The sequence below is a fragment of the Taeniopygia guttata genome, chromosome 12 (genome assembly GCF_048771995.1).
Source record: "Taeniopygia guttata chromosome 12, bTaeGut7.mat, whole genome shotgun sequence".
NCBI lineage: Eukaryota > Metazoa > Chordata > Aves > Passeriformes > Estrildidae > Taeniopygia > Taeniopygia guttata.
Window position 1 is genome coordinate 9,787,000 of NC_133037.1, and position 21,540 is coordinate 9,808,539.

General features: G+C 40.3%; 1 protein-coding gene across 2 annotated transcripts in view; it reads right to left on the minus strand.

The window, feature by feature from the left end:
- LOC105759937 (netrin-4) overlaps positions 1–21,540 on the minus strand; it is a 43,106-nt gene that overhangs the window by 17,721 nt on the left and 3,845 nt on the right. For both annotated transcript variants that reach the window (XM_030283185.4, XM_072934917.1), the window contains exons 3-4: positions 17,364–17,905; positions 4,519–4,782 (exon numbers count right to left, since the gene is read on the minus strand). In XM_030283185.4, the coding sequence (XP_030139045.4) occupies positions 4,519–4,782; positions 17,364–17,905 (806 nt within the window). The remainder of the gene's footprint in view (positions 1–4,518; positions 4,783–17,363; positions 17,906–21,540) is intronic.

Sequence of the window (21,540 nt, forward strand, 5' to 3'; positions counted from 1 at the left end):
CCTGATCACCTAGAAAACTGATGTAAAAAAGCAAGTTTTACCTTATGTAACCCCCATTATGCCAAACAAGGAATCCTACTTAGAACCAGATCCCGCTCCCTTTGAAGTAAGGGGAAAACTTTCCATTTGCTTCATTGTGGAGGATCAGGCCCACAGGGAGTCTAGTTTGTCTCTGTAAACAGGATAAAGAAGCAAAAGAAACATCCGAGGCCACTTGTAAGAATTTCCTGGCACTGTAGGTACCAATAATTAACAAGTAAAAAGACAAAAACCCTAAAGCTTTATACAAAAACATCTTCATCCACATTTGCTTTCCTCTTTCGGAACTTACTTCTCATGAGCTAGAAAGAGAATTGTGAAATGTTTGGCAAACAAAAAGGACCTTGGTGTAGATTCTGTGTTCTGTCCATATGCACTTTCTGCTTTGTAAACTTTGTTCTGGAAGCACCTCTGGACTCACCTAAAAGGGACCATCAAAGCAGTTCCTAAACCTGGGCAGCTCTGTAGAGACACACATAACTTTGTACATCCTTCCTTGGACAGGATTGTGTTCTGTTGCATCCAACCATAGAACAAGACTAGATGCATTCAGCTGGCTGGGTCCTGGCAGTTGTTTCACTTGTAGCAGCATGTAAATATCCCCCATTAGTAATAATAATAAAATAAAAAATAAATAAATTAAAAAAAACCCTGGGAAACTATTTGTAAGAGTTTGAAAAATGCAGTCTGTGATATTCAGAAAGGAGAATTTTGCCATTAGCTACCATACAAAGCTATTGAAGATTGGTCAGGAATGACATCTCTGTGTCTCCTTTTACTTTTCTGATCTGAGAAAAGCTAAATAGAAACCAAGAAAACATTACTGTCAATAGCAACAGTCATTACTGTCAATAGCAAGACATGTTTGTCCTGAAGTTTCTTGCCTATTTAGAACTCCCATATTGATATCTCAAAGTTTTCCTCCTATCCAACATTATATTCTCAGTAGTTTGTACAGGAAATGTTGTCTAGATAATTTGTGTTGAGGGGGGTGCATGGTTTGTTTAAAGAAAAAAAGCCCGACAGAAAGAGTGAGTATTACTGTTTTGCTCCAAAATAAGAAGTCAGAGAATATTTTGATTGGATCCTATGTGCCTATTTTGGATCTCACTGTATTTTCACAAATTTATGACCAGAAATATGCATGAAACTCTGTAGGCTTTCAAAATATGAGGAATGATGCACCATTTGGACATTGGGTTTACAATCTGCAGTTTTGCTGTATCCATTTGTTGCTATGACACTGTGGCATCTGTGACATTGCTTCTCACGGAGCTGCATTTCTTGTTGGCAGCCTCAGCGGAGAAGCCAGAAGCTGAAAGGGTTGCCATGACTGAAGTGACATATCCACAGATAAACTGATCATTGATAGATTATCTAACAGCCATAGCTCATCCAGTCCCTCCAAAATGGCGCTGAGAAATATTGGTTCAAGTATATCAAGAAATTTGCTTTAATTTTCTCCATTATTTAGCCTCCATGTAGTATCACTTTAGCAGCATTAGGAATATTACAAATGGAAGAGATTTCTGTCAGAGTAGGAAGAGCAGACTTGAAACTTAACACAATAATGCATTTTCTAAGACCCAAGCACAGAATGGTCTCAGATTTTGGTCCTATCCCACATCAAACAATTACAGTTGTATTCTACATTAATTTTTTTGTTGTTTTTGTCAACGACAGAAGATCAATACATCATAGGAGGACTATAAACAATTAAGAGGCTGAAACTCATATTACTTAAGACTTTCCGTGGAGGTCTTTATTTTTTGCAGCATTTTATTTAGCTACCTAACAGCAGCCCAGGAAACAAAGCTGATCTGCTTTCAATCTGTGGATGACGTGACATCATCCACACCAGTCTCAGGACTTGATCTGCTCATGTGTACCTTAAATATTAGATGTGGCCTGTGGATTGAATCGGATTATTTCTGGATGTGCAGTGTTTGTAACATCTTTTCCACACCCTGTTTTATGTGGGTCACCATTACCATGTGACTGAAAGCAGAGCACCTTTCCTCTGCCAAGGAATTGCAAAATGGCAAAGATATTTTGCAGTGTAGGTTTGGTGATGGGAACTGTATCATTGGTGTTGGGCCCTCAACAACAAAGGCCTTTTCCTCCTGCTTGTAGACAAGGATATTGCTGTATTTCAAGCCAAAAGATTAGACACACACATAAACTCCCTCATGCCGGCTGAGATCTGGACTGATGTGAGCTCTCCCCTCACCACTACAATATCATTATTGGTAAATATTAGGTAAAATACAAAAGGATCCAGGGACCTGGATCTTCCAGGAGTGAGTTTTGGTTTGTGTTTGAGAAAGACTTAAGTTATAATGTCTAAAATACAGAAAAGATGAATACAGTAGCATGATCATCTTTACTCCAGTCTTGTGTGATCCGGGAGTAAAATTTTGAATTTTTACTACCTAAGGTTTCACACTTCTCTGGTTAATACAAAAAAAAATAGAACCTAAAGAAGGATATGGAGAAAACCTTCCAATCACATCTGCAGAAGGAGGATCTACTGCTTGCTTTGGTCATTGGGGAAGAGGAGACAAGGAGGAATCACCTTTATTTGCAGCAGAGATTATTTAGGCAGGCACTACAGAGCTTTCAAAATGTTAAAACTGGAACAGCTACTGAAGGTTTGAATGTTCTTTGTCAGTAACATCTCATGCAACAAGCTTTCACTAATGGATGGTTTGGGTGTGCTTGATCACACCTTTATGTGAGGACACAAACCAGCCCACTTGTGGTATTTTCCAGGTCTCCTCTAGGATTCTAGAGACAGTTAAAACTGCAGAAGGCTTTTCTTATTTTTTGCACAGCTGTGTTTGAATTCTTGCTTATACAAAGACTTGATAATATCTGTGAGAATCATGTGCTGCATCCACCCTCTGTCTCCTGGGACATGAGTCACTCGTGAAGTGCATTTCATCAAAACTATTTCACCTTCTGCCCTGTGAAGTCATTGATGGCACAAAAAGATTCTATTCCCTTGTGACCAGTGGGAAAAATATCCAGTCATAGTTTACAGTGGTTATGCCAGTAACCCACACAATATTGTGTTTTCCTTTTCTGATGGGCAGAATGTTTATTTTTCTACCAGCTGCATTCACTTAGTCTGTTATTCATCTATTTGATTTCACTATGTGTCTATTTAACAGTTTGCAGTAAGGATGAGCCACTCTCTAAACAGCTTTTCTCCACACAGTTATGATTTAAGTGGGTCTATATTATTTGAATTTGATAGTATCATATAGTATAGCTGAATCTTGGATTTATACCACAGATGGAACAGATTCAGAAATTATTTGAAAGTCATACAGTCCTAATTATCTTACAACATCTACCTCTGAACTCAGGAAAGTTGAAAGCATGACAATGAATACACATTCCAAAATAACATAAATCAAAATGTCAAGTGTACCATGTATCTAAAGGGCCAGAAATTAGCTTAGGATGTTTTTCTTGAGTCTTTTATGTCAGAGTGCACTGGGCTAGAATTTTAGGGGTTATTTGGGTTTTCAAACCCCAATACAGAGACAGAGACCTCTGGATCCAGGGGAGATATTAACTAGTTCAAAGTGGCTTGAATTCCATCTCTGATGTATGTGTCTAGATGTACCTGGATATTTGATTAGATTAAATCTTCCCATGATTGTTATTACAGTTCTCTACACAATGCTTGCAGCTAAATCAGAAAGGTGTCATCAGTCATTTCCTCTGAATTTCAATGTCTGAGTGTGCATTCAAACACAACTCCTCTTGTGCACATCTAGAGCCAAATGCAGATAAAAGACTGAACAGAGAAGGGACACTCCAAGTGCTACAGAATAATTTTACTACAAGGTTTGGCTTTTTAAATAAAATATTTTAACTTATTTTGAGATGTATGGAAAAAAGAGTGAAAGAGCAGAAGTTATTTTCACATCCTGAACATTGCTGTGAAAGTAACAAGAACACAGAAGGTTGAAAGCCTAAAAGTGATGGCTGAAACCCTAAGTATGACAGAACTGCTCATGTCACACAGACTCAGAAAATCTGATATCTGGTGCTGAAATTCTTAGGGCAGACTTTGTATCAAATATATTAGTTAAGTTCTGTGCAGGCATATAAGTAGGAGATTTCACTCCCCATATTTGGGGTTGGATCTCTGTTCCAATTACAAAGATCCCTTTCAATTTATAGGTATCTTGAGGTCCAGAATTTTTAGCAATTTATTTGAGTTTAAGAGTTCCAGAGTTTTTAGCAGTTATTATACCTGAAGTTGTAAAAAGGAGTATAGGAAATAGGAGTATAATATATTTTCCCAGAGTGGTGTAGGTTTCACTAATGTGGATTTACTGTGCTGCCCTTTTTTTGGATATGTTTGGGGGGGCTGGGACAGGATCACCCATAAAATATACATTTAGGCTGAGGCAGCAGAAGCAAGTAGCAAGTCTGGTAAGCTGATAAATATCTGGAACTCACCATGTTCTCCACGAGTGCTGTCCTGTTGGCAAGCTCACATTCCTCTGCATGCCCATTGCAAAAGCAGCTTCCTCGGATGATCAGGTCATAAATAGCATAGTGGGCAAATCTTTGGGGTTTCTCTACCAATCCTGAGCCATGGCATGGACATTCCTGTCTTTTTAACAACAGCAGGCGGAGGTTGGTGAGCTTCAGGAGATCCTGAGCCTCGGGGCTGTAAGGGTCTTCGATCTTGTTAGCCGGACTTAAGGCACGATAAATCACCTGAAAGAGAGAGAGTTCACATCCCAGAGCAGAAAACAGTGCTCTGCATACACAGCAAATATCCCAAGATGATCTTAAGGAAAAAGCAGTAAGCTCTCACTTCTTGCAGTCAGGCAATATGTCTGATATTGCCTGACATATATTGCATTATATTGATATTGCAAGATAAGTCCACTTCCTTGTGTTTCTGAACCCAGTGACAATAGTGTCAATCAGAGAAATCCAAGGTTTATTGGCATAAATGCAGTGTTAATGCCAGCCCAGTTTCTGGAAGCATTTTAGAGCATGAGTTCTAGAGTCAGGTAAACAAAGGCACTAAGGGCATCTGTGGAAGGAGTGGGAAGTGTGATCAGAACTTTTTCCTTGGTCACTTGAACTATGCTGGAAACACAGCTTAGCTTAGGGCAAGTGGGTGCTGAGGGAGCCCTGTCTGCACACAAAGCCACGTGTTTATTACTTAGAAGCAGCTACAGAGCAGTGACTACACAGGACCCGAGGTGCTTGGTGCCTGCTGGCTGTCTGCAGGTTGTTACTCTTACATCACAGCATTTTTGCTGCTTGGTACTTCTCCAGAGCAGCAGCAGTTGGGCTTTGAGCATCACAGTTCTAATTTGGTGTTTAACAGTGACTGTTATATTTTGGCTCAGCACTCTGCCCTTCTCTGTGTCTTGGGGTGTGCTTGTTTCTGTTGCTTTTGGGAGAGGTTGATAATGGAGGGCTGCACCACAGTCCTTGCTAGTGAAATAGAGAACTATTAGCACTGTTTCCAGGCTTAGATGTGCTAACTCCAGTTTGACAGTAGTTTTCTCTTCTGCTCAAGTTTTTCCATCATGGCAGAGGTACTTGCCCTCTATTATTTGGCCCTGCTTTTTAAGTGGTCACAGTCTCTGTCTGACTCACTCTGTTACTGTTAGCAGAGTGAAATCTTTGTTTCCATAAGGATCCCCCTTTTCTCTCTCTGTTTTTCTTTCTTCCTAGTGAACTGATCAGTTTAAATGTTTGTAGTATATAAAATATTTTTGCTCCTTTTTGCTTGCCGAAGCCACAAAAGAGCTTGTGGTACATGCCTAAGAAATAGTTCAGTTGCATGTTGATGGCACATGGGGACACAAATACCCTTCATTAACAGAATCAGCTGCCAGCAAAGGCACTGGTACCTCTCCCACCTGTCCAGAGTGTTTTCTTTTTGATTAACTGTGCTCTTTTTTATCATTTTTATTCTCTTCTCTTATACTGTCAGCTGCTTACAAAGCTGCAAACAGCCTTGCTTGGTGAGATCAGAGATGCCCACAGCTCCTTGTTTGATCGAGCTGTGGGCAGATTGCCCAGGCTGTGCAATGCAGGTGCCCACATTCCCCTGACCAATGAAGCCATGACAAAATAGCCCAAGCATTTCCACCCCTATGTCTGCATTCCCCTGGTCAATGGAACCATAAGCAAATGGCTCATTCTGTTTTGTCCAGGTGCCCAGCATTCCCCTTACTGGTGGATTCACAGGACAAAGACCAAATCTGCATATCTGTCCAGTTCCCCTAATCCAGGATGATGTGATCTTTTGGTGGAAACCATTATACGAACCCTCTCTCTTTCCCAGTCCCCTGTGCACCACACAGGGGTGGAGTGGCTTCTCAGAGTCCTGAGCACCTGGCTGTGTACAGACACACATATCTCCTTCCCCTGTGGTCAGCTAAACTAAGACCAAGGCAGGGAACTAGATGGAATAGTTCTGAAAAGCCTGCTGAGATCAGAGATCTCAAAGAATGGTTAAAAGTCCCTGTGAAGCTGTTTAAATGGCATAAACCAGAGGAATCGAGGGTAAAGCAGTCTATTTAGTCAGTGGCTTTTATAAACCCACACTTTTTTAAGTGTTCTCACGCTTAGCATTCTTGTCTATGGTTTCTCTAATATACATGCTTAGTTAAATGGTATCTCTTTCAGATGGACCTCCAGAGGATACCCACCAGGTAAGTGGCTTGAGAACACAAATGCTAGAGGTACTTCACTCCATAAAATAGACATCTGAAAGGTAATTGATAAAGCATTGGTTTCTGTAAGACCTGCTCTGCTCCTGCCCGTGACCTTATACTGTTGCATGTAGGTAAAGCCTTATAAAATTAGGGCATTTTTACCCTTTTAAAATCATGGCTCAGGCCTCTACTTAGGCTAAGCAGAAGGGGACTGTGGGAGAGTGGCTCAGCTGGAACAGGGGTAGAGAAATGTGAGAGCCGTGAGAGCTGCACTGTGTGACCTGCCCTGCGCAGGGAATAACGTACTTTGACTCTATGTAGCAGAAGGCTGATTAATTGCTTTATTATACTGTCTTATACTATATTATACTAGAATGATATCATACTAAAAGGATACCAAAGAAAAAGCTGTGACTGTCTCCAGACGGTCACGACACAATTTTGGCCAATCAATCCAAACAACCCTCACTGATGTGCCATTAACAAATCACTCTTCAGTAAGAAATCTCCATAACACATTCCACATGTGCCAAAAAACAGGAGCAACAAATAGGGAAAAGAATAGTTTTCTTCTTTCTCTGAGCTTTCTGACTGTGTCTCACAACTTCCCAGGAAAATTCCTGGGAGAGAGAATCACGTCCCTGTTGAGATAATGTGAATACCACAGCCTGTCCACATCGTGGTGCTTGGTTGGCTTGGGCTTGTTGTACCTTAAAACTGTGTGAACTGGTAACTGGCTAACTGCTTTAAAAGGCCTGGTTTTTGCAATGAAGCCACTCTCCTTTGCACTGCCTGTGTTGCTTTGCTTTGTACATGATACAAGGCCGGGTGAGATCTCATATCTGTGCCAGAAATCCCAGCTGTGAACAGCTATGGGACTCCTCACAGGAGACAGAGAGAAGGGGTGAATGAGGTGAAGAAAAAGAGTTTTTACTGGGTTTTTCTGAAAAAAATTGGCAGATAATGGCCAAAAAATTTCTTTTTTCTCTCTGGCACTAAACATCTTGATTGCAATATTCTTTCACTGTTACTATGGTGAGTGTGAAGAAAATCCTGTGCACTACTAGAAACCTATTTTGTACATGGTATGACAAGTTTAAACAGATGGATTCATATTTTGGGGTCTCCAGTCAATTATCCATCCTCCCCATGTCATAATTGACATTCTGAGAACACTGAGGTCTCTAGGCAAAGAGCAGCTGTTGGGGGCTCTTCTCTCAGCAAAGGGCCACTTGCTTTCACCAAGCTGTTTTGTTTCTTTCTTCTTTGTTGACAGCTTAGAAAAAGGTTTGGTTTCCTGTGGCTTTATTGTTTTGCAAATATTTTCATTTCTGGCCTTGCCTCCATTGAGAGGAGTTGCTTTGGCATTTTCCATATCCCATTAGAACACTGAACATCATTTGTGAGTAGAGACATTAATAGCTTGGAAGTCCCACAGGGATTGTGGCATCCTTTTAAGAAAAAACAGTATTCCATTCCAGCTGAGGTACAAGAGTTTGTTTGTATGATTAATTCATGACACATTTCTGTCTGGGATAAGCTCACTGGTGAGACTGGATTTGCTTGTCCTTATTTCTCCCAAGGCAAGTCTTGTTAAGTGTTAAAGATCTGATTTGGGTGACATAACACTGCTGAGGTCTCCTGGGAGATGCTTAAATGTTCTTCTAGGATTCAACCTCCAGTAAGGAATTAACCATCCTTAGCTTTGTAAAAATCAAAGACATTTTGATCAATAGATATTGTGCAAATAGAAGTAGGTTCAGGTGAGCTACATTTTACACAGAGGTAGCAGTTTTATTTCATAATTAAATCAGTTTAGCCTTTATTTCACATATGTATAAAACTAGAAAATAGTATTTCTCTTTCTTCTGGCTGTCCCATTCTCCTTGAAATATTGGTTGTTAAAATCCTTGGACACAGGCAATTGCATAATGTAATCATCATCTCATGCCTCAGTTTTCATATTTGATTGACTGTTCTGTCTCACATGAAAGTGCCAGTCAGAAAGTGATTCCTTACAATATAGATTGCTGTACTGTCAAGAAAAAGATGTTAGTACAATGATTTCTCCTGATTAGCCTACTATATGTATTGATTCAAATAATTCTAGATTGGGATACTTTTTTTTTTAACGAACTGGTATCTCACCTTACATGCCAGGAATTATTTTTCCATAAATGCATAATTTAGCTAAAACAAACAAACAAACAAACAAAAAAAAACAAACAAAAAACTAACTCCCTAAACTTTTTTCTGTCTCATGAATGCATGACTATGTTTTAAATGAATGTGTTTGTGTTTATAGCTCCCTAAGGAAAAATGGATCCTAAATTAAGAGACAGATTGGTGGTGGCTATTTTTTGGGTTGATAATTTTAAATGATTTAGAGAAGAATTTTATTTCTTTAAAAAAGAAGAAGTTATTGCTTTGAAAAAAATACAGGGTGAGGAATTAAACTGTTTGGTCATAGCCCCAGCACAATTGCTCACTGTAATGCTCAGCAAGTAACTAGGGCCTCATGCTGTTCTGGATTGATTTCAGTAGGAACTCAGTTTTATGTACTGTTTTCTTTCCATAAAAATGGGATATTGGTATTCAAGTACTTTGTTCAATGGGAGGAATATTAATAAAATTGTATCTTGAAAATTCCCTGAGAATTTCTGGAGATGGATATCAATACATGCAATTTCAATAATTACAGGCAAGGGATAAGAGTTCTGGCCATCTCAACCATTGATGCATGAATGTGTTGAAGATTAGATTATAAATGGATCTAAATATTACTGAACTCCTAGAGTCATGAGCTGTAAGAGGAGACATTCTACCTTTCCAGTGTGTTATTTGTTCTTTTTATTTTAGTTCACAACGTTCATAATTCTAAAGCCTATGAAGCAAATTCCTTCTATACAGATAGACATTTGACTTCTGCCTTTTGCAGAAAAGCAGAGATATTATTATTTTTTCATTTCCCAGAGATGCTGTATGAATTTTCAGTTTTCCATTACATTCATGTAAAAGATATGAAGAGAGTATAATGAAAAAGTGTTTTCTTTTAATTAAGATGCAAGTTTTGAAAAGAGCTTCCCATGATTTTCACTGTAAAGCTATTTCTCATCTAATGAAATCTCAATCTGGTAGCAAGCTCTGTTCTTTTTTTTTTTTTTTGCTGTAATGGACTGTTCTTAAATCTCCCAGTTGTTTCCCTAAACATCAGTGTGCAGCTGTCATAAAAGTAGCACAGGCACAGCTGCAAAAGAAAATCTGATGGTGATTGACTCTGCTTAGGGTCACCCTAGAAATTTTACCATTGAACTGGGTGGAAGTAGAAGGTGTGCAGCACCTCTGTGATTTAACCCTTGGTGGAAATCCATCCTAGGTCATGAATTTCTCTTATAATCAGGAGCTGGCACTGGAGCTGAATGCTGAGTAGGATGTTCATGCTTATCTGCATATCTGCTATTGAGTGCATATTTGTCATTCTCTTTCTCAAAAGTCAGTCAGCTCAAAAAGGTGGTCCCTGTCCTCTCCTGACCTTCCTCAGAGCAAGGAAGTCTGGAAAATGCTGTAAGTGTGCAAAGCTAAAAGGCAGCCACTGTTAGGTGACTGGTTTTGCTGTATACAAGTTGTCTCTGCCTCACATTGTTTTATCAACAATCAAGAGATCATCTTCATTTCAGAGACAGTGCCTCAGATTTTTGATTTCTTGCCATAGGTTTTGCTTCTCCATTCCTGATGCATCTAATTCTGTTTTCTTAACCTGATCTTCCAGCCAGCATTAGTCAGAAGAGATGTGGACACAACAAAGGTTCCCCCTTGCAAACTCATAGCCTAAGGTCAAGGAATATCAATCATAAATGGACGGCAGTGCCAATGCATGGCCTCATATAAAAGAAGATCCTTCTGCAGAGCAAGAATTTGATATCACAAATCATCCTTAAGCTGTGTTCATCATGGTGCACACACTCAGGCTAATGAGGTGAGAAATGTCTGTGTGCTTATATTGGGTCCATCAGAAGGAAGCTGCAATGAAAACTCTCATCACTCCTAAATCCTCTTCATTAAGAGATTTTCATGTGAGTTGATTTTGTTCTTAAAGGAACAGTAAACAATTGTCTCAGAATTTTTCCTACCCAGTGATACAGAGCCTCTTTTTTATTTGATGGACTTCTAGCCTGTGATACAGTAGTCTTTTTTCTGATTTACTGTTTGGAGCACAGAGACAATCCAACTCTTCTCCCAGCCATTGGACGGTCTATTCTGACAACTCATGGAATGGTGTTTTTTACTTAAGATCTGCTGCTTTTCTGTCCTTTCTGAAAACAAAGCATAGAAACAAGTATGGAATATGGCAGCTTGTTAAAGAAATAATTGTGCTTTTGATTTTTAAAATTTCTTTGATCTGGGTAAACTCAGCTACCGCTAAGACAGTGGAATCCTAAATTTATTCTGTATTCTCCAAATCAGAAAGGACTGATGTGCCTTCAGTTTGCATTTGCTTTGAGGCTATTCCAGTAATCCAGCTGGTGTGGCATTGTAATATTAATATTTAGGCATAGCTGCTAATATGATTATGGCATAATTGAAGTCAGGCAAATCTAAGAGCCATGAAGACTTTTTCTATTCCTCAAACAAATTGTATTTTGTAGGTTCAGGTTATTTGCAGATGTACATCTTTCTTGTACAGAAAGGCAAGGGTTGTAGGGAGAAGCAGTACCCTCTATGAGACAGGTAATGTAGTTGGAACACAAAATCTAGATTATTTGACAGAAAACTCTTAAGTTTTCAGTCTGTATACAGGGAATGCACAAAACTCCTTCTTTCTATGTAGCAGCACCTTGTGTGGGGATGTGAGAACATTTCCATGCTCCCACAAAATGCAGTGTCCTTGTTCATTATGGGGGACGATGCTTGCTCTGAAATGGCAAAGGGTGGCACAAGGAGTTCTGTGATGCCACAGCCTGACTGGGAACTGGATTGAGAACAGGGAGACTCATTTCACTGTTTGCTGGATTGTCAGGGAAAGTTAAAACGACCCATCACCATCAGTGTCAACCCATGTTAACCAAGCTGTGCTCTCATGGGAGGGCATCCATTTCTTGTAAGTGGAGCCATTTATATCTCTAGGTCTTGGCTGAAATCTTACACATGAACAGACCTAGCTAAATGTATGATCTCACCGTGACAGTGATGTGTGGACAACTGTAGAGCAAATATTCGAGTGTTCTTTTGCCTGAAGTTTGAAAATTATAACAATAAATTACTTAGTTTTGTAGCATTTTAGGCAACAAACTTTTTTCACACTTGATTGAAAAAAAAGCAGCTGCTGCAGCTCCACTAAAGTTTTATAAAAAAGGGTGAGGGAAAAAAAAAGTTTACATCTGCTGCCTTGTATGTTCAGAAAATGTAGAAGCAATGCTAAAAAAAACCCACTACTGCATCCTTCTGATTTATAATGTTCCAAATGTTTCTGAAATGGTTCATTACAAACCAGGTCAGAGTAGGACACTTGGTGCCCTCCTCAAGTTCACTTGCCAGGAATGGGATTGCTGGGTTAGTCTCAGTCAGTTCAAATTCCCCTCAGAGACAAATCCTTGAGCCCCTTAATTCTTCCTCCAGGGAAGCAGGGCCTGGCAGTGCTATCAGCTTATTTGCACTGCTGCTGTTCACTGCTTCCTCCCAACTTGCCTCTGCATTCTGTCTGCTCTGCAGCTCAAGTTAAACAAAATGCTGAGCAGACAGCCCTAGTCATACCAATCAGGCACTTACCTACACTAGTGACTAATCCCTCCTGGAATCCTTTCCAGCTGGAAGTTGCAATAACCTGGGCATCATGCAACTTTCAGAGGCCAGTCCTGATGACTGTTGGATAATTCACTGAAGTGCACGACTTTGAATCAGCTCAAACACTAGTCTTTGAATCTTAGCTATTGGGAATTCAGCCTTGTGATGTGCTGAGCAGGTTTCTTTCCAGTGACCTGACTGCCATATGAGCTCAGAACTCTAAAAAGCCACCGGAGCCTCAGTGGTGACTCTTGAATTATTGATGTTGCCATTTAATGAGGGGTGTGGGTGTGTGTGTGTGCACAGGGAATACTTCTTTGTTTTTCAAAAGGTTTGGTATGAATACAGTAAATGAGAGGCTTGAGAAAAGACAGTGGAAAACGTAGGTCCTTGGCACAGGATCCATACATCCCACACAGAGCCTCGTCCCTGGCCTGGTTTGGTGCTTGGGTGCTGCCACAGATATTGCTCAGGAGGTCCCCGTGGATGGAGAAAGGCAGCAGAGGCTTCAGTGTCAGTGCAGAAGAAAAGACCTTCCACAGGGTTGACTGTGGCTTCTCTCTGAACATCCTGGTGGCTTTTGAACCAGACAGAACTGCACCCATCACAGCCTGCCCTGGTCTGGCATTCACCGAGTGGAGTGTGTTTAGAAGAGCGATTAAATATCTTTTAGCTACGAAGAGGGTCCACCCATCTTTGACAAAAGGCACTGCTGGGAACTTCTGTCCCTAAAGAGGTCACCACAGGATACAAAACGGAGAATGAGCAGGTCTTCTGTGCAAGGCACACTTAACATGTTGCCATAGAAACCAGTTCCTTAATTCAGGCATACACAATTCTTCCAGCCCCCAGTGAATTCCAGTAATGGGTTTATTATATCACACTTCATTGGTGTCATCTGTCACACAGACACTCACATAAATGAGCCAGCCTTTGATTCAGAACTCCTTTCCACTAGCTAGACCCAGTAGGGGAAGGGTCTCCTTCTGGGCCTGGTGGTTTTGAGCAGGTCAGTGTTCCACCCCACTTTGCATGCTAATGTCTTCCTTTCATGCAAGCATCACATTCAATGGAGGAGAACATTTGTTTTCATTTCCTGATATTCCAGTTTATTAAAAACCTGCTCTTAATCTCTCAGATCCTCGAGTGCACATGCTGCCAGGATGCAGGTTCAAACATTTCAGTCCCTTTTTCCCCCCAACATGATCTTTGAACTGCAACTCACATTTGTGGCAGGCACATTCTTCTCTCTCTCAGGATTTTTTCATAGAGGAGCACAGAGTGAAGGAAGAGAAAACAATATCTATTTTTGCTCCTTGTTTTTTTTCCCATGAGGAATGTGTTTGGAGAATTGTTTACCTGGAGTGAGTGCTTGATTGGATTCTGGTGAGGATTGTTTAAGCCTGATGGCCAGTCCAATCCACTGGTGTCTGGACTCTTGAGAGAGGGCCATGAGTTGTGAGTTAGTTAGATATGGTAGTTAGAACAAGTAGATATGTAGTTTTAGTAACTCCTTTAAATAGTATATTAATATATTATAGTATAGTTATAATAAAGAAATCATTCAGCCTTCTGAACTGGAGTCAGATATCATCATTTCTTCCCACCAGGTTCACCTGCATTTACAATACACATTGATGCCTGATGCAATGCAATCCTTAGAGATGATGAACAGACCTTAAAAATGTGGTGTTGGTTTTAGTTCATGAACTAATGATGAGGATCCTAGGATTTCAGATAGATTGATTCTGTCTACTAAAGTACTCTGGATCTGAACAGGAGTAAGGGATTTAACAAATGCTTGAGTAAAAGAAAATGGAAAAGATGTATTAGTGAGGAATCTTCCCCAATGCCTTCTGTCCCAGATGTATCTTATCCGAAATGGAATGGAGATATGTGCCCCTGTCAGAGGTGAAAAATAAGGGGCAATCTACCAGACAAGGGATATGCCTTAACCTAATGTTCTGCTGTGACATTGTCATGTCACTCATCCAAATGTCTTTTGCTCCATCCTAGTCTCCTAAAATTTTCTCTTCTGACAAATGTTTTACCTTGCTTTTAGGAAGAAACTCTTTCAGTGGTCTTAGTGGTCAGAATGTGCTGAATGAGCTGCATCTCAGTTTACAAATGTGTGTAAGTTACTGCAGCTCTAGCACCTTCTCCTTTCACGCCTACATTCTCAGTTCTGGAAGCCAGTTGACCTGAAATCTTGTTTCATTATATGTCCCAGCATGGGTTTAATTTTTTTTTTTTATTCCTTTTGTGCTCTGTTAAAAAAGAAATTTGTGTCTGTTCTGAGAATGAATAGGACCCAAGAATAACCTGAGTCTCATGTGGTGAAAATTACTTCAAACTCCTCAGTAAAGAAAACTGACATTTATGTCAGAGCATTAATTAGCACTTAAGTTGGAACAGTTTTGATCATTTCAGACGTGCTGTCAGCTTGTGATGTGAGCCCCTCAGCAATCCAAGGCTTAGCCAGAATCAGTAACTGGGTAGGTCAGAGTGGAGGTGAAAAAGAAGCAGAGAACACAGAAGAAAACCCTGGTAGGGATTCAGTCAGCTGCCTTGAAAGTCACTTGAGTCAGTGCTTGAGGGAATGCCCTGGTGACATTAGTGACATCTTCAAAACAAGGTGTAAAATTGCAGTTCTGAGGTGTGTGGGCAAAGCTCCCCTGAGAGCTGCAGTAACAGCAGCAGTGTCACTCAGGGAAATCTGATCAGGTACCACTGTAAATAGCAACACTGCCTTCCTTTATTTCAGTTCACAAAAGAATCTGCTATGTCATACTGCTGACCTGAAAACTCGGTGCTTCTGCACCCTTTCCATGGGGACATTACTTGGATTGATTAAGAGATCTCTGTAAAGTCTGTCCAGAGCTTGACAACCCTTTTGGGTTAATGTGCTGTGAAACAGTATTCCTCTCGTCCTCTGCTAAGTTGCCACACAGATTCCTGAGTGCTGCTTTAAAGCTTCAGCACTTCTCCCATGGAGGGAGTGCCTTCTGCGCCTATTCAATTCATGTTCATGAAAGTATTCGGGATCTGCAAGGGTAACCTGTAAATTTAGGACTGTTCTTATTATTGCTATTGTTTTCTGACATCTCCTACCATGCCATAGATTGATTAAGCACACACATACTCATTTCAGTGTAGCTGCTGCCCAAATTGGCAGGATCACTTTGACACTTGTAATCACAAAGGTTTGTGTTGGATGAATGTTTTATTATTTGATTTTCTGCCATCCACTTCTCAGATTTGTTGTAGCAGCAGCACATGGTCTTGATATTCCCTGAGGTTAAGTAAGCACAAAAGCCAACATAGTGCAGGGGATACTGTACTAGAGAGGGAAGGGTTATTTTGTATTTAAGGCCGAGGCATTTCCCTCAGACCCTGTATTCTGTCCCTCACTCAACCAGAATTGTCCTCTTTCACCACAAAACATTTCACCTTCCTGTGCTGCTCTTTTCTCATCTGTGAAATGGCAGCAGAAACCCTGTGTGTGTGCTGAAGATCATTAGCTGGGTTTTGCAAAGTACTTCCAGATTTTTGATTGGAAGGCACACAAGAATGGAAAAATACATTACTTGCTGAGATTATTGACGTGGCAAGTTGTAACCTCCCTACAGAAGACATTTGGATGTATTTGAGTTGCATTTGACTTTGACATGAAATGAATCATGATAACTGACCAGGAGAATGACCACTCCAGAAATAAGGCAGTTTAGTAGTCAAGTGATCTGTTCCAGGTTTCTAATATGCAGAGATGTTTCTTAGCCTGTTACGTGCAGATGATTTCCATCTCTCCCTACTGCTGTGCCCTGCCTTGGGTATAGTACCTTAGTTTCTTCTCATGTGCATTTTGAAGTTTCTGAAGCCTCTCTGGACCATTCACCTCACACCTAAGTTTAATTTGCAGATAAGTGAATCTGCTGACCACTTCCAGACATCAAAACCAAAAAGATTGTGACTTCTCTGAGGAAGAGAGGAGGAAGTGAAAGGACATTAAAAGATTCAAACCTTTGTTGTAATTATAGAAATATCTTATAATATTGCTTTGTGACTTTTTCTTCTCTGTAAAATGATACCAATGAGGTTTATGGTCTTTCCCATCTGAATAGTTTCAAGATTGATGAAAAGAGTCTAATCAGTAGTTAATGTTCTTGTCAAAGGAACTTATCAGAACTATTGTACATTTCTTTAGAAAACACTCTTTTGCATATGCTTAAAAACAAATAAGAATATTCATACCAAGGGAGGGCTTTCCCCACCATTGAATAGTGAATCCTGGCTGCTCACTCCCACCTCTCCTTCCAAGCAGTTTCATTTCTGAAGCCTATGGCTTGATACAATCAACCATAGTCACCATCAGCAAGAAAAGTGAAAGCAAGAAAACATTGAACTTGAAGGAATGATGTATTTAAAAGTCAGCCAATCATCTGTGATGTTTTATATGGAGAAGAAAAAGAAGGATCATACAGTTCATGGCATCCTAAAGTGAAAATGGTTTGGATAAATCAGATCTACAGGTCTGTGTTTCCCTACATGTACTTTGCTAGAATTCTAGTTCAGTTTTGGGCATCTGCAGTGTCAAATTAGGCAATGTTCATATTACCCTATGAGCTCTCATAAAATAAATTTGTTAAAGAATTTCTATCATTGATGTATATATAATTTCCCCTTCTTCTTTATTTGCCTAACATAAAGCATTTAGGGATGGGATACCTTTCTTAATTTATATGCACAGTATCTCTTTGAGATACACTCTCTGGTTTCCTGGCAGTCTTGAGCTGTTTGTCATTAAACTTGGTCCAAACCTCAGTTATTGCTTACCTCTCCTCTGGTGCAGGGCGCAGCATCTGAATACCTGGAAGTGCACATGGAGCCTTCCTCAACGAGATCATCCTGGAGCCCAAAAGTAGCTGTACAGTTGACAGAGAAATACTTGTAGGGCCTCCAGGTCTGCCCATAATCCTGGGACCTTTCCAACACCATCGCAGCTGGGCGGGGTGACTTGAACACAGCAATGACGTGGGTCAGGTAGAATTCTGTTTCAAAGTCCAGTCGGATTTCTTCTCTGTGTACCCCTTGGGCAGACTGCCACCAGGAGATGGGGTTTGCAAAGAAATCATCTGTCATGTCAGCAGGGAGGTGGGAGTTGTCGGGCTGGTTGATGTTGCATTTGGCGCAGCGGGGCTGCCCACAGCCGGGGGAGGCGTGGTGGAGGAGGTTCTGCTCTGGGTAGAAGCAGTAGAGCTCTGTGCTGTTCTGGCCACACGTGGTGGTGGTCACTGGTGTCCTTCCTGTGGCCAGGTTTCCCACGGGAGGGTTGCAGGCACGGCCGCTGCAGCGGAAGGCTCGTGGCCTCGTGGGATCTGAAGGAAAAGAAACACAAGGAGAATTTCTCAAGTACTTCTCACAGTGTAACCCAGGTGACAACACAAATGTTTAGAGTCCTCATCTGGGGACTGACATTTAAAAGGACACCTTTGAAGGAGAGCTGCTTCATCTTTTGGCACAAAGTTTTGCAATAGTGTCTCAATAAATCTAGACCTTGTGTTTGGTGCCTAACTCAGAAACTGATTTTAGAAAAACTCATGCATATGGTGCTTAACTTTGATTTCTGTTGAAAATGCAATTGATCCAGTCTATTGAATTTTATGGTTAACCTGAGAAATCTTGTGGTTTTTACTTTCACTCCAGTAAAACTCCACATTGAAGGAGTGAATCTACTCAATGCCTTTATTTTCATGGTAATCAGAGAGCAAAGTCAAACTGGACCAGACACTGTCAATACATAAAGAAAAGAGATGATTCCTGCTAACAGGTTCCAGACACCAATTACACACATGAACACATAAAGAAAGCCTGTATTTCCATAGCTGAGTGTTGAGTTTCTACTGCTTCTAATAAGATCAGGTGGAGTTACGAATTTGTAGCAAAGCTAAAAGTCAAGTGTCTCTTTTCTTTAAATACCTTGATGTGGAAGTAGGTGATTACATTCTATTTGCCAAGTTTGCAAATACTGACAAATTTTTGGTATCTTCAATGTATATATTTACTTATTTTTAAATTAAGAAAAGGTAGGGATAACTACAAAGTCTTAATGTTGTTTGAAAATTAGTAGTGTCTTGTGAACTGGAATTAAAGATCATTCCAAAACGTTATTACTGCACTGAAGAAAACTGCATTTCTAATGACATATAATGTTCTCTTTGCAACTTAACACTCTAGAAGGAGTTAAGGACTGACCTTGCAAGGTCATAAATCTAATCCAAGAGGTCACAAGTCAGATGATTGGATTTAGGTCCTGCAGGAAATGACCCTTCCAATGAAACGTAGGATAGCTGTAAACCCTGGGTAATCTAGGAGTAGTTCAAAGGTCAGCTATAAGTTCAACATTCTAGGTCAAATTGTAAAATCCCTACTCCATTTATATTCAGCTTTTCCTTAGGTAAAATTAGTTTAAATATCAAACTAGGTCAAAGAAAGGGGTCTCCAAGTCAGCCTTATGAAAGTACTCAGATGGTAAATGTTATTGAGTGAGATGGACATTCGTCTTTCCAAAAGGAAAGTTTAAAGTGATAAAATGCATACAGCTTGTCCAGTTTTGCTTCTGAGTTGATTCTGTCCTTAGTTCCTCAGTGACATCTCTGCACAGGCCAGGAAAGAAAGGTCAGACATGAACACTGTTTTGGAAAACACCCCATGCATTTTGCATTCCATGGTTAGGATGCAAAATTGTTATTGCATGTGCACTTAATCCCTTTGGCCAATGGTTTGTGCCATTTTAGCTTACATACAGTGTAAGGTAGTATAAAACTTCAGATAGCAAGGAAGAAGCTCATCCACAAATGCCCTTGTCTTCTCCTAGAAACAGGTGGAAGCCACCTTCAAGGTAATTTGAAGTGTGTTGGCTGGCAATGATTTTTTAGTGTCGCAGTGATGTCAGTCCCAGGAGCCTGGCAGAGCTCAGGGGGCAGCAGTGCCTGAATTACAAGAGCACCTGACAGTCCTCAGATCAAAGGAATGGAAGTGCCCCTCCCCAGCCCCACCACCACTCCCTGTGCCAGCACAGACATGAGGAGCTGCAGACCCATCTGGAGAGGAATGAAGATGGGGATTTTTGGCTCTGTTGGTTCTGTTTTGTTCTCCTCACCTCCACCTGAGCAGGTGATTCCGAGCACTACCAGAAGTAAGCAGAGATATAATGAGCTACGAGTGCACACCTCAAGAATGTCTTTGCAGGTGGCATTTAGGTTCCTGTCCAAACTGCTTGGCAAAAACTGCTGGAAGGCAATTTCTGTGTTTAAAGTAGATTCAGTATTAACTGATTTTACCCAGTGCTGCAAAAGGTATCATCTTTGCCTCCAGAGAATTTTAATGGAACCGGTCTCACAGCTGAGCTTTGAACAAGCATTAGTTCTGACTAAGAGTCAGGTTACTTAGTTTTGATTAAAAATGGATCCATGTTACAAATGCAATTGGATTATGGATGATTATGTATAAATATACCAGGTAATTAAAAGAAAGTCCATCTCTATTGATGGATTATGCTACTAAAGCTTTATAGAAGAAATGGGATGCTGGAGTTCTAAATTAAGGAAGTTGCATAAGGGAGACTTTGCAGACAAAAAATGTGAGAAAGCAGAAAAGGAAACATTTTCTGGAAGGAAGGGCTGCTCTTTGTATTTCCCATAAAGGGGCTATTAGCGTTGTAATGAATTTTTAGCTGTTTTTGCTAAGCCTTGAAAAGAAAGAAAGGTGTATTTTCTCCTGAAAGCCGGTCTCAACAAGGTTTATCTGCTCTGCCTGCTAATGCAGCAACATCAATAAACAGTTCCTGTCTGAACTGCTGTGTCAGAAAATGGGAGAAGAACAAAGTGCAAATTAGCAGAAGGGAGTTTGAGAGAAGGAGAGAGACTGGAAAACAAAATCTGCAGTCGATTAAAAGCTTTGTATTTAAAGAAATCAATTGGCAGAACATTGTTTGGCCACAAGGATAGTGGAGCCTGTCCATTGCTCACTGGTTCTGTGGAAACAACATGAAATATTGAGTCTGGACAGCAAGGGGAGAGTGCTGCCGGAGAGAAACAGCAGCCAGGCAAACACTCAACTTACCCCAACTGCCAGGAGGACTCACTGAATAATTCATAGAGAATTAAACAGTTTGATTATGCATGGGCACTGCATGTTATTTTAAGGTTGATTAGCTTTTACTCCGTGGAGGGTGGCTTGGCTCCATAAATGGTATGATTAATTTATTTGTTTGTTTTCTGGTCCCTCAGAGCTGTGCCACAAAGTGGCAGGTCAATGGCACATGCCCAGCACGTGTTATAACAATGGTGTTATCTGGTGATTAGGGAATCATACAGTTCAGGGGAGGTCATACTACTGATATTCCTGGGGCACCATTTCAAACAGAGACCTCTTACTTCACAACCTTGTCATGCACTAAAACATTGTATTCATTAACTAAAAACATGTTCAATTATTTTTTTCTTCATTTTTTTTCCACCGTCCATTGGATACTCAACAGAAGAAAGGTCACATGGCAACTCATCCAAAGCCTGCTGATACAACTGGAAAGATGCCTAATATTTTCTGAGTGATTTGAATTGGAATTTTTATTTCTTTTTCATATGCAGATCTATGATTTTGTATGTTCAAATCTCCTGCAGTGAGTCAGGACAGTAAATTTTACATATCTCAGAAAGGGCAAAACATTTGGGCATCTTCTGCTCTGTGTTTAATGGAGCAATTTCAGCATGTATGTCCAACCTAGATTTCACTTGTTATATATCTGTTCAACTTTTTTCTTAATAACCAAACTCTTATAAATGTTATTATAAATCTAACAACCCTGGGGACTTAAGTTGCTCAAGTTTTTCTTAGTCAGACCTAGAATTTTGCCCTTTAACACTGGTTTCAACAGCTGTACAACTCTTAGGTTTGTCTGGGGCCAACATGCAGTACGTTTGGCAGGTCTTCATCCCCTTATGAGAAGCCT